Source organism: Botrytis porri (assembly GCF_014898465.1).
Source record: "Botrytis porri strain MUCL 3234 chromosome Unknown BPOR_012, whole genome shotgun sequence".
Lineage (NCBI taxonomy): Eukaryota > Fungi > Ascomycota > Leotiomycetes > Helotiales > Sclerotiniaceae > Botrytis > Botrytis porri.
Window position 1 is genome coordinate 400101 of NW_024066086.1, and position 14163 is coordinate 414263.

General features: G+C 42.8%; 4 protein-coding genes across 4 annotated transcripts; all 4 read right to left on the reverse strand.

The window, feature by feature from the left end:
* Positions 1–1730: 1730 nt before the first annotated feature.
* EAF01_008686 (uncharacterized protein) lies at positions 1731–4380 on the reverse strand (the record flags this gene model as incomplete). The annotated part of the gene is made up of 3 exons (XM_038916942.1): positions 1731–2006; positions 2059–4022; positions 4128–4380. The coding sequence occupies 3 exons, from the start codon at positions 4378–4380 to the stop codon at positions 1731–1733; spliced, it is 2493 nt and encodes an 830-aa protein (XP_038767336.1).
* Positions 4381–4915: 535 nt separating this feature from the next.
* Positions 4916–5947, reverse strand: EAF01_008687 (uncharacterized protein; the record flags this gene model as incomplete). The annotated part of the gene is made up of 3 exons (XM_038916943.1): positions 4916–5394; positions 5470–5520; positions 5590–5947. 3 exons carry the CDS (start codon positions 5945–5947, stop codon positions 4916–4918), a joined length of 888 nt encoding a protein of 295 aa, XP_038767337.1.
* Positions 5948–6889: 942 nt separating this feature from the next.
* On the reverse strand, positions 6890–10206 carry EAF01_008688 (uncharacterized protein; the record flags this gene model as incomplete). The annotated part of the gene is made up of 2 exons (XM_038916944.1): positions 6890–9884; positions 9944–10206. 2 exons carry the CDS (start codon positions 10204–10206, stop codon positions 6890–6892), a joined length of 3258 nt encoding a protein of 1085 aa, XP_038767338.1.
* A 507-nt stretch (positions 10207–10713) lies between these two features.
* On the reverse strand, positions 10714–11842 carry EAF01_008689 (uncharacterized protein). Its single transcript, XM_038916945.1, has 3 exons — positions 11540–11842; positions 11070–11434; positions 10714–10990 (listed from the first exon to the last, which is right to left on the reverse strand). The coding sequence occupies exons 1-3, from the start codon at positions 11630–11632 to the stop codon at positions 10927–10929; spliced, it is 522 nt and encodes a 173-aa protein (XP_038767339.1). The 5' UTR covers positions 11633–11842; the 3' UTR covers positions 10714–10926.
* Positions 11843–14163: the final 2321 nt, after the last annotated feature.

Sequence of the window (14163 nt, forward strand, 5' to 3'; positions counted from 1 at the left end):
TCTAGGTTCAACTAGCATTTTGAATCTGATTATGATGCCTGAATAGAGAGGATAATTCTTCAAATTTCTCAACAGTCAATGTGGCAGGAATATAGAGCATCTATCTGTCTACCTCAAGACATCGTACTTCTTATCGGGAATATTTGTCTGACTTGTGACTTTATTTTCGCACCGAAGTAATCTTCCATTGCATCGTTAAATACAAATTCATTTAATCGTTTTGAAAACACGGAGAGGGTATTAACCAGTTGTCATGCAACATATAACAGACAGCATGCCTTGACGAGTCGGTACATAGTAGCAGTGCTCACTGTGAGTTTCTCGGATTCTAATAAAATTGAGCAGTTACTACATGTATTGATCTCGCCTAGCATCAGAAAATGACGCTGCGCGATTAGATTGTCGGTCTGGAAACCATCCAATGCCCCGGGATACCACATGCATATTTCTGCATCGGATAGATTCGAGGCTTGGAGTTTACTTGCTAGGTGTGGGACGCATAGTGTGATTGCCCATATGGATTAGTGGAAATCTTTCGAGTCCCGACAAATCATGCATAGATGATAGGCTATAACAACATACTTTGGTGGAAGATTTAGCTTGGCTTGGAGGATGTCAAGAAAGGGCGTAGTACTCGCCGCTTGTGAGTTTTGTGTGGACATGTCTTTATAGTCAGTTGTGCGAACAGTTTCTGGATGGGTACTGAGTCACACTCCACCGACAAATGTATTCCTTTTGTACCTCTGCTCCGAAGAATAGATGGAGAATATTTCTTCCCCGCAACCTTGTGTATGCACCCATCAGAGAAGTGAAGCTCTAAGCGAATTTGATCCGGTCGCCAAAACTGCGCAAGGCTGTTCCGAACACCATCTTCCCTTTTGAAAAATCCTCGGTACCGGTGTTATGGTACGGATGCAAGTATCCTTCTTCCCACTAGTACCAAAGTGTATTTCTTCCCTACGCGAAGCAGCAATCAATATACTTGGCTCTTTGAATTACTCCCCATACACGTAATCTGAGTGAGTTGAGGCTGTGGTAGAATCTTCATCTCGTAAAGCCAACTTGGAGTTTTTCTCCCGCGCTCATAGCTTTCCTTTCAATCTATTTCTGAACTCAGTATACCGAAATAGCAATGCGCACTAAGCTGTTGGGTTTGATGCCAGATAGTGCAGTCATACATTCCGATATACATGTATCTCTGATCTGGGGGTTGATGGATTGAATTGTAATTGTAATTGTTACAACAAATACTTCTTCTTCTGCTTCGTCCATCATTACAATCATGCAATAGATCAATATTGATTGAAAGATAAAGATTCCTGCATCCTCAATCTCTGAGGAAAATACCCAACCACACTTATTTTTGATGATAAGGCTAGTATCGTTCTCTAGGGCTAGAGCAATCTTTATCTGAAGAGAAAGTACAAGTTACAACATATTATCAATAGATATCAAAAGAGCTACATATATGTCGTTATTTTAGATACCTAGATAATAAACTTTTCACTTTAATTCACTACCTATCTAAGTATGTAAAATGATAAATATCTACCTGTACTATATACATACATATATACATTTCATATATATACATCTGCATCATATAACACCACGCCCAAGATCATCATATCATATCATATTCCTTTTGATTTCCATACTCATTTCCACCATTTCCACCACTCTTCTATTCTACAAATTTCCCTCCCCCCTACTCATCCATCTCCCACCCCTCACAACTCATCCTTCACCTTCTCTGCCTTCTCCGCCTTCTCCGCCTCAAAAGCCCCCCCACTCAAATCCGGCATCCCCATAATCTTAACCACCAAACTTGTCCACCCCGTAAAATGTTGCGTTCTCTGTCCCACACCCGTTTCCGGATTATATTGTTCCCAGGCAAATCCTGTTTCTTGCCAACTATCATAGACCGTCTTGATAAGATTCAATCTAAGTTTCGTGTAGAGGTCTTTAGATTTTTCTTGGTGGGGACCAGGAGTTTCTGCGTATTTCTATGAGATGATTAGTATTTTCGGCTAAAGAATGATCAAGAAAAGGACTTACGAGTAATTGAGAGACGGCCAAGAAATTCATATTCATCCAGATAGGACCTCTCCAGTAATTTTCATCGGTTCCATAGAACGAATCTTTCTTACTCAAAGATCTAATCCCATGTTCACTCCACAATTCTTCTTCATCACCCAACAAATTAAGAATGTGGCCCAGTTTATCACTATCCTTATCAACGAGGCCTGTCAAGAAAGGAAACAGAGAAACATATCCCTTATGACAAACCAATTGATGTTCTTCGTAATCATCAATCGTAGCATCGCAGTAACATTTTTCTTTTTCGCTCCAATGTAAATCATCAATGTTGTGATGAATAGCTATTTCAATGGTAGCTAACTCAGCAACATCATCTGCCATGCCGAGGAGACTAGCAATGTTCTTGAGAGATTTAGTCATCATACCCATCCAAGACATCAAATCAACATGTAACTCTCCTGGGTGAGGTGGTTGAGGACGAGGATAATCATCGAGACCACTAGTAAGAATATGTTGTGGTGTTCGACCTCTCCACCTATAACCTTCCTTGGAGCTAAAAGCATCACGATCATAAGATTTCAAATCTCCGGCTTGGGTTTTACGGAACCAGTAGTAATGCTTCTTGAGCTTAGGGTAGAGCTCATTGAGATATTGAAGGCCAGCTTCTGGATTCTTCAAATATGCCGAGTAGATTGAAGGTTCTTGAGTAAGTTGCTCCTTTGCTTCTGGCGAAGTACCATTGAGTGCACCAAGCTTGCTAATAAAAGCATCAATGATGAAAAATAGTGTTGGTGGGTTGGCATAATGAGGATATTGTGTTTGGAATTCAACAGGAACCTTGCTGCGAGCTTCAGCACCAAGAATTTGTTCTCTACCAATCCATCCATCTTCATCCATCAGATTGAACCAGCTTCTGACAACCTCGAGAGTAAGATCAATATCCCAGTCGGCAATCGGAAGAAGATGAAATCCTTCATCCCAGAGGAATCCTCTAGGGAAGAATGGTCGAGATGGAACGGTAGTGAAAAGTTCAGATGGACCTTCCAGCTTTTCTTGTCTTCGTCCCCTCGCTGCTGCGGCTTCTTCCCAAAAACCCTCGTTACTCTCTTCATACTCCTCAGCATATGAACGATCAACCACCGAATCTCCATGGAAATATCCAAGACCACCAATCAAGTTTGAAAACATTTTACTTGAAAATCTTTGGAGACTCTCGATATCAAAAGGTGGTTGCAGATCAAATGTAGAGATGAATCTGTTGTAAAAAGATACACTATTCTCGCCAATCAATCTCGAGATTTCTTGACTAGAAAGTTCCTTCTCCGCCGAGGCACTGTTGAAGATGATATCGAATTCAAAATCTCCCTCAAAGACTTTTTGTACCAAATGGAAATTTCCTTCATCAGGTGCGTGTGAGACAGTATAGATCTGATAAGGAGGAGGAGCATTATCTTCTCCATAAGTTCCCAGATACTCATCGATTTGCTCCTTCAACTTGCCGAACAAATGAGGTTTGGCAGCCCAAAGTATCTTCTCATCAAGTGTGAGAGAGTGAACAAAAGTCCTATCCAATGGCTTCTCCTTATAAGACGGATGATTCGAAGCAGGATGATAACCCCGACCAGGAGTAACCGTGATCTTATACTCGCCCAACCCATCCGAATCACCATTGAAAATGACTTCTCCCTCGAACCCCAAATCATCCTGCTCATTCGCAACCGTCAAACTTCCCAATCCTTCAAGAGAAGCGTAGAAAACCATCGTAGTTTTTAAATCTGCAGGCGATCCATCCCTAACTTTACCCCTCACTCTCGTAGCCCAGTTTCCACCATGTTTACCCCCAGGGGACTTGACAAAGAAAGTGCTGATATCAATCCCATTGCTCTCATCGTACATGGTTTGTTTTCCACCATTGCGAGCATCGAATTCCTCCCATCCATAACCTCTCATACCATCACCTTGCTCGCAGGTATGTCTAAAGTCTATAAATGGTAAAGTTAGCCATGATTCCAATATTTCTCCTCCCCATTACATTGATGATAACTAATCTCGCACCCTCCAAACCTCCCATAAAACACAAAACTTACTATGTTGCACATCCACGAAATTATCCACCTTCGCCCACATCAACCCCCCCGTAAAACTCTTAGGGATCCTCGGACGAACGCCAAAATACAAATTCGGTTTGTAAGCACCCCATAGCAAACTACTATTCTGTTCTCTCGCAATTTCCGTCGTCAGAATGCCGACATCTTGTTTCTCAGCCGCGTGGATAGAAGTGCCTAACAGCGAAAGTACTGCTACCAGAGCTGTGACTGGCCGTAAGGTGACGGGCGTCATATTTTCCCCAATTGAAGAATTGAAAAGTTAGGATCCAGAATGTTCAATCTGGATACTTAACTTACTGATGAAGAAAGGAAAAAGGGGTTGAAGAGAGAAATCATAGGACGTGATATCCAAAGAACACCGTTGCGGATTTGTGGATAGATTGTGTTGCGATCAGCCTGTGGCGCGAGGCTGCAGGGAAGGCTTCATGGTTCCATATGATTATTGGTCCAAATATTCAAAGCACGGATAGAGACGCGGGCCGAAAGTTACGGATAAATGAATGATGAATTTCGGTAATCGGGAAAGTGTTCCTGAGTATTTATCCTTCCAACTATCTAGGTATGGGGGGGGGGAAACGCTCAAAAAATGCTAATAAACAAGGTTGATAACTCCCCAGATATCATGTGGTCATGTATTATACCAATTTGTCAATCTTCAATCCACAAATCTACAAACTCACACCCTTTTCCCCGCCCTCAATCTGTAACCCCTCATCTAGCCTGTTTGCCATGACCTGAGAGTATTCTTACACTCCTTTGCTCCTCAATTAATCCCTACTCGGACTCAGCGGTCGATTAAATCCTCCAACCCGATTCATGTATTGACGATACTGTGTCTTCTTTTCCTTCCTCACCGCACTCACATTATTTCCTGCTACCTGTTTATTTTGTGTGGTTGCGAATCCTCCAAATCCCATCATTGCCTGCATGGCTGCCATTCCATCATCCTCAATCACGATATCATCGTCCTCTTCTTCCTCTTCCTCCTCCTCAATCTTCTTCTTATGTCGTGACGCCTTCTTGTTCCCGCCGTCAACATCCATCCGATCGTGATCTGGAGCTGTAGCTGCATTTGTATGACTAGCCCCAATACTGAAGCTTACTGGTTGTGGAGCATCGTCTATATATTCGCTATTCCGTATCTTCTCACTACCTCTATCCTCTTTATAATCTCGCTCATCATCGCGCCGCAGACTCCTAGATCTAGTTCGCTCATTTGGTTTCTCTCCTGATGATCGCTCATTGTCTTGGTGCTTGTTAGACAGTGTTCTAATTGCAAGTACAAATGTTCCATCCTTCTCTAGATCAGATGAAAACATACCTTTTCTCCCACTTCTCTCCTCATCAATTCCTCGAGAATGTCGAGTCTCATCTTGTTCACTGTTAGATCTCCCTCTCAATGCAAACACCGTCTGCGAAAGCGCATTTGGCATAAGCTCACCTCTAGTCCTATCCGGCACATCTCTTCGATGACCATCTCTCTTATCCGACCGCTCATCATTTCTTTCCCGATAATCTCTATTCCTGTCACTCCCGCGCCCATCTCGATATTCATCTCTCCTTCCACCGCGGTCTCGTTCTCTCTCTCGATCTCTGTACGAACTGCGTCTATGATCTCTCGAATCGCGCGGCGATCGGCTTCTATCTCTGCGACTGCGATCATGATTTCGATTTCTCTCATCGCGTCGATCTCCTCGATCATGTACTTTATCTCGGTCTCGAGCAGAACCACGACTTTCGCTTTCCTCCCACATTTTGGTACTATCAGGACGTTGTCTTCTTCTTGGTAAATCTGACATCTTGAATAAATCTTAGTTCTTAATTCTTTCTCAAAAGGACCAATCCAATCCAATGCAAGAAAATGATTGTTGTTTATAAAGTAAAATAAAATAATGTAGAAGCTCTACCATACACTTATTAGCTATTCGCGACAAAACCGTATCAAACCGTATCAAATTTCAATTGGTCCCAGATCACATGATACCGTACCACCAAACTTTATGTTGCACATCTACTGGACCCTTTAACTTTCGCGCAAACTTTCGCAATCGACGCCCCAATTTTCAGTCCAAAAACAGAAATGGTTTCCTGAATGTTTTCTGACATTCATGTAAAAATTTCGGAGGTTCTCCCCAAAAATTGATGGACCTCCAAAATTCAAAATTCTGAAAGCTTTCCTAACTTTTTGATTTACATACGGAAGGGATTCCGCGGAAAAGATGCGACGATGTAGAAATAAAGTGAATATTTGCCCAAATAAAGGAAGGCGTTGTTGAAAGGTACCTCTCAAGGTCGATGGCGGCACAAGACCGAAGATGAAGTGAATATCTGCTACCTCGACAGGTACGGGTTTGAAATCGGTTCTCATCTCATCTCATCACTCATTGAGATTGTTAAGATATGGTAACAGGCAACATACAGCAGTGAGGAGAGAAATCGAAAGCATGGTTTTAACCCAGCAATCCTCCGCTTCCCAGCCCATCCCCTCAGCTCACTCGTTGATTCAAAGGCCTAGTTGATAGTTGATAAACAAATATATTATTCTAATTCTGATGGATTTCCCATGTACCCTACACCCAACCATAATACCATACCATACCAACGCTATGCTATTCAAAAACACCCATTCATCCTATCCATCCATCCATCTATCCCTCTACAAATCTCATTCTTCCCACTATATCCACACAACATTGAGATTCTTAATCTCATCCATCACCCTCCTTCAATCCAACCTCCCGTCAAGGCCAACCAAAAACATTAAGCACACCCGCTACATTCCACCTAACCCCCACCAACACAACCGTCAAAATGATTAAATCTACCACCCCAAGTACCGCACCAGCCATCATGAATTTCGGGCTGAAAATACGATACAACATAAGATGTCTTCTCAACCAACCTGCCCACATGGTAGTAGCCAATACCATGACTGCATAGTAGAGAATATGCCATGCCAAAGCAGCGGTGACTGTTTTCAAGAGTACCATTTTCTTTGGTTGTTGTTTCCAGAGGACAATGAGGGGAACAGCGGTTGCGGCGAGGATTTGTGGACCGAATGAATTGAGGGCGACGAGTATTGGAGACCATGGGTAGCGGATTGTGTGGAGAGGGATAAAAGCAGATTCCCATTGGATGGAAGAGAGAGTAGCTTGGTGACCAGTTTTGAAGAAATGGAAGGAGCCGAGGATGGCGAGCATAATTGGTCCAATAGGAGAATTGGTCAAGGAGTTGAGATCGAGGAATTCCACTAGAGAAAGAATTTGGAGAGACATGAGAGAGAGAGCGCCGAATCCCACAGGCTTTTGAACCATGAGTACTGCTAGAAGCACATTGGTAATAAGAAGGAAGTAACGAGCACCATGAGTGTTTCCATAGCCAAGAATCATAACCCGTGTACCTTGTTGTTTAGGGGCGCCAGCAGGTAAGATATCACTGAGTGAAACAGTGCCAATGGCAATACAAGGTGGCGCAAGATAGAATGCAACAGAACCAGCACCTACCACCATGGCAAGAACTGTCTGAGCAATTGGTACTCGCATAGCTTTCAAGGCACCTTCATAAAAGTCAGGGAACCAATTTCCATCATCAGCGGCATCTAAAGTCCAGAAGATAGCAATGAGGAAGAGCCCGAATCTAAAAGCTCCATCAATCCAGAGTGGTGCAAACCCTTCATAAGAAAGACTAGTTGCATAGTAAGCTTTGATGAATGCAGGTAAGGAGATTGCGAAAAAGAACGGGATGAGTAATTGCCAAGGGGCAGAAGTTGACGATGTGGCAGAGGCATAGTATGTAGATCTACAGTAAGGCATCTGTTCTTCTCTGCACAACTTGGAGTATGAAGCAACCCAAGCAAGACCCATGAACACAAGAGAGTGATACACTCCCAAAGTGCGACTGCGTACTTCCGATTGCCTAAGCGAAGAAACAACACCAGCTACTCCGAAAGTTGTAATGAAAAACAACAAGATGGAGTCTTCCCAGATAGTATACGAATTCGATGCAAAGCCGATCGATTGACTAAGTGTGAAGACGGTTGCCATCCAACCCCAGAATGTTTTTGGGAGGGGATTGCCAATCTTCATCAATGACAGAAGAGCTCCAATGAGTCCACCGATGACAGCACCATTTATACACAACTCTATAACTTGACCTTCAATGACATTTTCCAAAATGGTAGCTTTCATAGTCCAAAGAGCCAGTCCTACAGCAGCACCAACAGCAGAGGCCAGAGAAATCGACAGAAGTAAATTTGGGTTGATTTCCTCATCTCCAATATCTCTCTCTCCCTTTGCATAAGCTTCGAGTTCCAATTTAGCTTGAGCTTCGTCAAGATCTGCTGATTCGGGTTCATCACCATCACTAGCGTTACCATTGGCATACAAAACCAAAGCTAACACGCTAGCAGCAAGAATGCAAATGCCTAAAATCATACTAGGAACATCAAATCGTGCCCAGAGATCTCGACAAATTCGCAAGGTCTCTGTCTCATAGGCGGAGAACGCATAATAAACTTCGGCAGACCTTTGGGCTGATTTGGTGCCCATGATTTTTTCAGCTGATGACCAAAGAGCAGATGGAGAGCCATCAATAGTGCTCTCATCAATACCTCTGGCATCGAAGTATGCGGCTTGGTATCTCTTGATACCAGCAGCTGTCATTCTAGCCACATTTGCCAAGTTTTCCCAGGCATTGCCTTTCTTGCCTGCAAAAGCCTCTTCGATAGGCTTTCCGAGGTTATTGAAAGGAATTGGCAAACCCAAAAGCAGTGCAAGTGTAGGTACCAAGTCGATTTGATTAACTGGCCGTATCTTTGCGTTTTGTGGAGGCGATGCAAAAGCGGGATCTGTGCGACCAAAGATTCCTTTCTTAGAATACATCCACAATGCAGCTTCAACTTCATCGTCGCTCTCTCCACCATGATCACCTTTGCCATCCATACCATGGTCACCCATGATGACCAATAAAGTATCGTCATCAAGCTTCTCGACAAGTCCTCGGATCATAATATCCATTTGCTGTAACTTGCTCGTCATAGCCGGATGGTTTGGTCCATATCTGTGGCCCGCATGGTCCACACCCAAGTAGTGAGCAAACATAACGTCCCATTCAGCTTTCTTCTCCTTTTCAAGTAATGGCATAATATGTTCTGTAACCCCATTGTCGACCGTGTGCAAATCCCAGACATTGAGGGAATCATATGCACAACTGATATTCGGTTCAAAGTATCCAGGAAACAGCGCAGTCCATGTATCATCGCCCAGATGTACAATTTTCTTGCCAGCATCCTTCAATTGACCCAAAAGATTATCCTCTTCAATAGCCGTACCTGCAAAGTTCGAACCCGCATCCACAAATGTAGGGAGAGTTCCAGTTGTAAGCCCCTTCAATCTTTGCAATGTAGTTGTAGGTGGATCCGCGATAAAAGGCAATAAGAAAGCCTTGGTTGGTTCTCTGCGCGCAGTTTCGTATAAGAATGGTAGTGCATTGTGAAAGGCCTGTGAATCGTCACCAGCGAATGGTACCGTGAAATCGTAGCGTAACGCATCCACAATTACTACCACAGCCCTGCCGAAAGTCTTCGGGTGCCAACATCCTCCCTCTGGTGTACCGGCTCCTTTATAATCGACTATTCTTGGAATTGGTGGTTCGGCGCAGATAGATGATTCTTCCAAAACCAATCGTGTGAGTAGGAAGCCCTTTGTGAAGTAATAGATTCCCACGGCGTGCATAAGTCTATTCATTAAAAATATTAGCACAATGCCCCTCCACAGCCCGCCTCAAAAGAAACTTACGCCAGCCAAGCCCACCATCCTCCAACTGCCCACCACTCCCTTCTCCATTTATCTCTCTTTGCTTCGTTCAACTCATCCTTCTTATCCTTCTTCCTAGGTACTTTGGGTACTTTTGGTTGTATTATATTCCCATCCTTATCGAGCTTCTTCCCCTCTCTAAGTGCCTGTTCCTGAGCTTCTTTGCGCGCTTTCGCTCTCGCATATTGTGCCGCGAGCGAATCATAGGCGCCAGGTGCTGGCTTTGGATCTACAGTCTTCACCATTTTTGCATGAGCTCGGAGCTCTTCAGTTTGCCCTTAATAAAATGATAAGATCTTAATTGGGATGGACACTCCCAGAAGATTTTAGGTTCTTCAACTATCAAATAAAGATATGTTCTTAAATAAAGTATTATAAAGCTATCAATTGAATACTTATGTTTGTGTAGAAGAGAAAAAAAAATTATTGAGGACAAATCATTCAATTAAAAGTAGAATGATGATGAATGATGTGCATAAAGCTTCAAGACGAACTATTTTTTTCTCGAAGTGTTTCTCGGCTGCCGATTCGTTAGAGCTACTTCTAGCTCGGAAAATCCCCATACTTTCTCAAAACTAGGTACCTACGGGAAGCTGGTAAATGAGTATGGCATATTTTTTGACCAAGTGGTATCTGTCTTCTCTGCGGAGACAGACCCCGTTAGTTGGAAAGATCAATTGTATTCATTAAGTGTCTTTTATGCGAGAACGTCGAAGCAATGTCACATATTCTCCAAGAAGTCAAAATGTTATCACAAACACCAGATAGAGATTCAAGATTATATCGCTAACAGATTCCCATTCCCCTTAAACTACAAGTAATGCTCTAAAGGCATTTGATCATTCTTCATCATGCCCCTTCCTTGTCCGTTCATTCTTCATACCCACATACCATCATGTTCCGCATTTCCTAACCTTACACATCTCATCAATCAATGCCAAAACCATCGCACATGATGGGTTGCCCTAAAGAGCGAGATTATAGGAGTACTCGTCCTCGATGTTTTGCGAGATCCAAAGGACCACCGAACTAAACAATGTTAGCCTTCAACTCCTCGTCATTCCGCCACAAAACCCTGGCTTCCAACAAGATTAACTGTTAAACTTACCTCAACATAACCCCAGCATTTGCTCCTACATTTGCAACGCCCATTCCCAAAGTGGGCCATTGTGCACCAGGCACCACATACTTCAAGACCAACACCGTAATACCTCCAGCCAATCCTCCAGCCAAACTAGCAAACCCTAAGAACAAAACTACTCTTGCTTTCCAAGCGACACCACTTCCGCTGTAAGAGAAGGAGTCCGCGGAGAGTCGGGACTTTTCGATGGAGTTGATAATGAGCATGCCGAGAGAAGAGAAGATGAGTGGGAGCCAATCGATAAATGTGATATGAATTGGGGGGTCAGACCCATTGAGGGCAGACTTGGACCAAAGAGCCGCATCGAGAAGGATGAAGAATGAGAGAGAGAACTATTTGTAGATGTGTTAGTAGAGACATGTGAAACACAAAGCAATCGCAGACTATCGAGGTTTCCGTAGAACCGCACAAAGCATGAGATTGTAAGGTTATCATACCAAAGCCCCCGCAGCATATACACCAGCACCCTTCGCCGTGGCACTGTTCATCCATTCCGGCTTTCTGAATTTCCAAAGACGTTCTTCCGACATTGTTATCTTGCAATTCCGATTATCTGCTCCTTGACCGTTGCTTTCTTGACTTTCGCTCAGCCTTCCCTATATTTATCCTTTGGCGCTCAATTTTGTGATTACTTCTCGTCGGACAATATGTCTCGACTGATGGCGCAACTCGTTTCAAGTTTGTAGATGGATATTGTTGTTGGTGTTGCGATATGATTAGCTAGGTAGCTGTTTGAATGCACAATCGAGCTTGCGCAATGATAGCTTCAGCCAAGCCCGCTACCGCCGCGCGCTTACATCAGGGGTGTTGTAATCACGTGCCATGTTAGAGGTATGCTTGGATTGGGATCGTCATTCTAGTTTTGTGTATATTGGGTATTTATGCTGCGTCTTCAATTGTGAGATATTGTGGCGAATGCAAATTTCACTCAAAATTTCGAATTCTTAACATGATTGCTACTGAAGAAAGGTATCTACTGGATTGCGTTCAATATACCTAAAAGACAGACGAGTCAAATTCAATACAGTGCTGGATATGAAAGAATAAACGCTCAACAACCGCATTGTATATCAACGACATGCCTCCCCAGCCTTGAAACTTTCGATTGTTGAAAATACCTTCTCCATCCAATAAATCGAATTAGCCATGAAACAACTGCAACACCAAAAGCCGTCACCACATGACTTATCTCACCAGCCTCATCAGCCCTCTCCCGTTTCTCCTCCAAACAATTTGCCATGCGCCTTCTGGCGCCTTAATGAGTTTATTTCCTAACGATCAATACAATCCCCAGCCAGAACCAATCATTGCGTGTAACCCCACGGTCGTTTCGGAGGTCGACTCGCCAAGCTTTTGAAGGAGCTAGAGTAACGATTGATCGCGACTAAATTATTGGATAAGATGATATCCAATGCCTGGTTGTGCTTGTCCCGTTGCACGGGGAGCGCAAGATGCAGGTTTATAGGAAGCTAATGTATGGTTATAAGATTTGAAACGAAGCCACGCGAGGTTAATTTTGACCTTGGATGAAATCAATTTCCAAAGATGCATAACGAGATGAATACTCTGTAAATCTTTGGAGCGTGTGACGTGGGATAGTGAGAACCAAGGCTTGAAATGATATGTACGTTGTGTTGCTACGCCGCCAACAGTTGGTAGTATGTATGTTAGTCGTACATTCTCAGCCCTGGAGAAGTCATCTCTTTTCTTGGTTTCGCAGACAATGCATGGTATGACTAGAAGTTAAGGTTAATATTGATCAACGGTTTTGTGATACCTCGAATTCTTGAGTTTGATGACGGGTCAATATCTAAATCCTGATATACCATTCGCCAAGCACTTATCTGCACTCTGTAAAATGTTTGGCCGTGATGACATTATAAGATTGATATGTTGAGGTTACCCCTCTGATGATGATAATCCTGGTTAACTTATATAGATTTCCCCTTTTCCGGAGATGTCATGTAAGCAGAAAAGAATGAATTGGCGGTGGGACTCAGGGATTTAGGGGGTCTTGGGAGTGATGCAAGCGAAATTTGATGGAAAGATGAAATGGACATCTAGAATCGATTTGGGGGGACTCTGGGGCAGAACGAGAGTAAGACTGTTAGACGAATGTGGATGTGAAGGATGTCATGGTGTGATGTGTAATTGACTGGTATTCAGCAAAATATATATCCTCAGCAATACTCGATTAGTTTGCATGCATGTATGTGTTCAACTCGTGGCGAAGCGTTGCACATGAATCAAAAGTTCAATTATAGAATACCAAACGCCAGATATAGGCTAGCTGACTGTATTTTGACTTGAAGGTATAGTTAATCCATCTGAATGAATGTTGGTCTTCTGTCTATTTTGATGGAACGATTCAGACATCAGATACAATGCGATTGAGCCAATCTCATAAGAGTAGTAATCTGCAGTTATCACACTGTATCATGACTTGATGCATGTGGGATATCGCCAACATCGTTATCTTGATCTACTGAGAATCTCAGATATCGACTACCTAGTATCTAGTACCTAGTACCTAGTACTGTCTATAGACTGAATGCACTCTTTGCTTTTTTGCCATTGTTCCCGTCGTCATAGAACAAGGTATTGTATGTACGGCAGGAAGGTAGGTAGTTCTTTCTGCAATCATCCCCTTTTGACTCCTTTTGAAACGATAATAAATAAGATTGGGTTATAAAACGAAGGTTTTGATATCTATCTATTTTACTTCTCCATATAACTAGTTATGCCTAGTATTTAATACATTTATATCCAAACATGCATGAAATAAGCCACTATACAAACAAATGATTCACCACCGTCGAGTGCTTCGGCTTTTTATATAATAGATGCTTCAATATTCTCTATAAATGTTGAATAGATGAGAAACATGAGATCAATAGGAGAAGTACAGTACAAGACTTCTTCTAGTTCTTCTGGTTCTTCGATTCCTTCTTCTAGTCCTCCTTAATTCTTCATAGCTACCTAGTACACACACCTACACCCATCTACACCCATCTACACCCATCTACACACACACACACACACATATCAGTACCAATAAATA

Excerpts from the sequence above, each read along its gene's own strand:
- EAF01_008689 (XM_038916945.1), bottom strand. The coding sequence starts at position 11,632 with ATGTCGGAAGAACGTCTTTGGAAATTCAGAAAGCCGGAATGGATGAAC. Across the intron at positions 11,435-11,539 it reads TATATGCTGCGGGGGCTTTG|TTCTCTCTCTCATTCTTCAT; the intron begins GTATGATAACCT and ends ATCTACAAATAG. Across the intron at positions 10,991-11,069 it reads AATGCTGGGGTTATGTTGAG|TTCGGTGGTCCTTTGGATCT; the intron begins GTAAGTTTAACA and ends AACATTGTTTAG.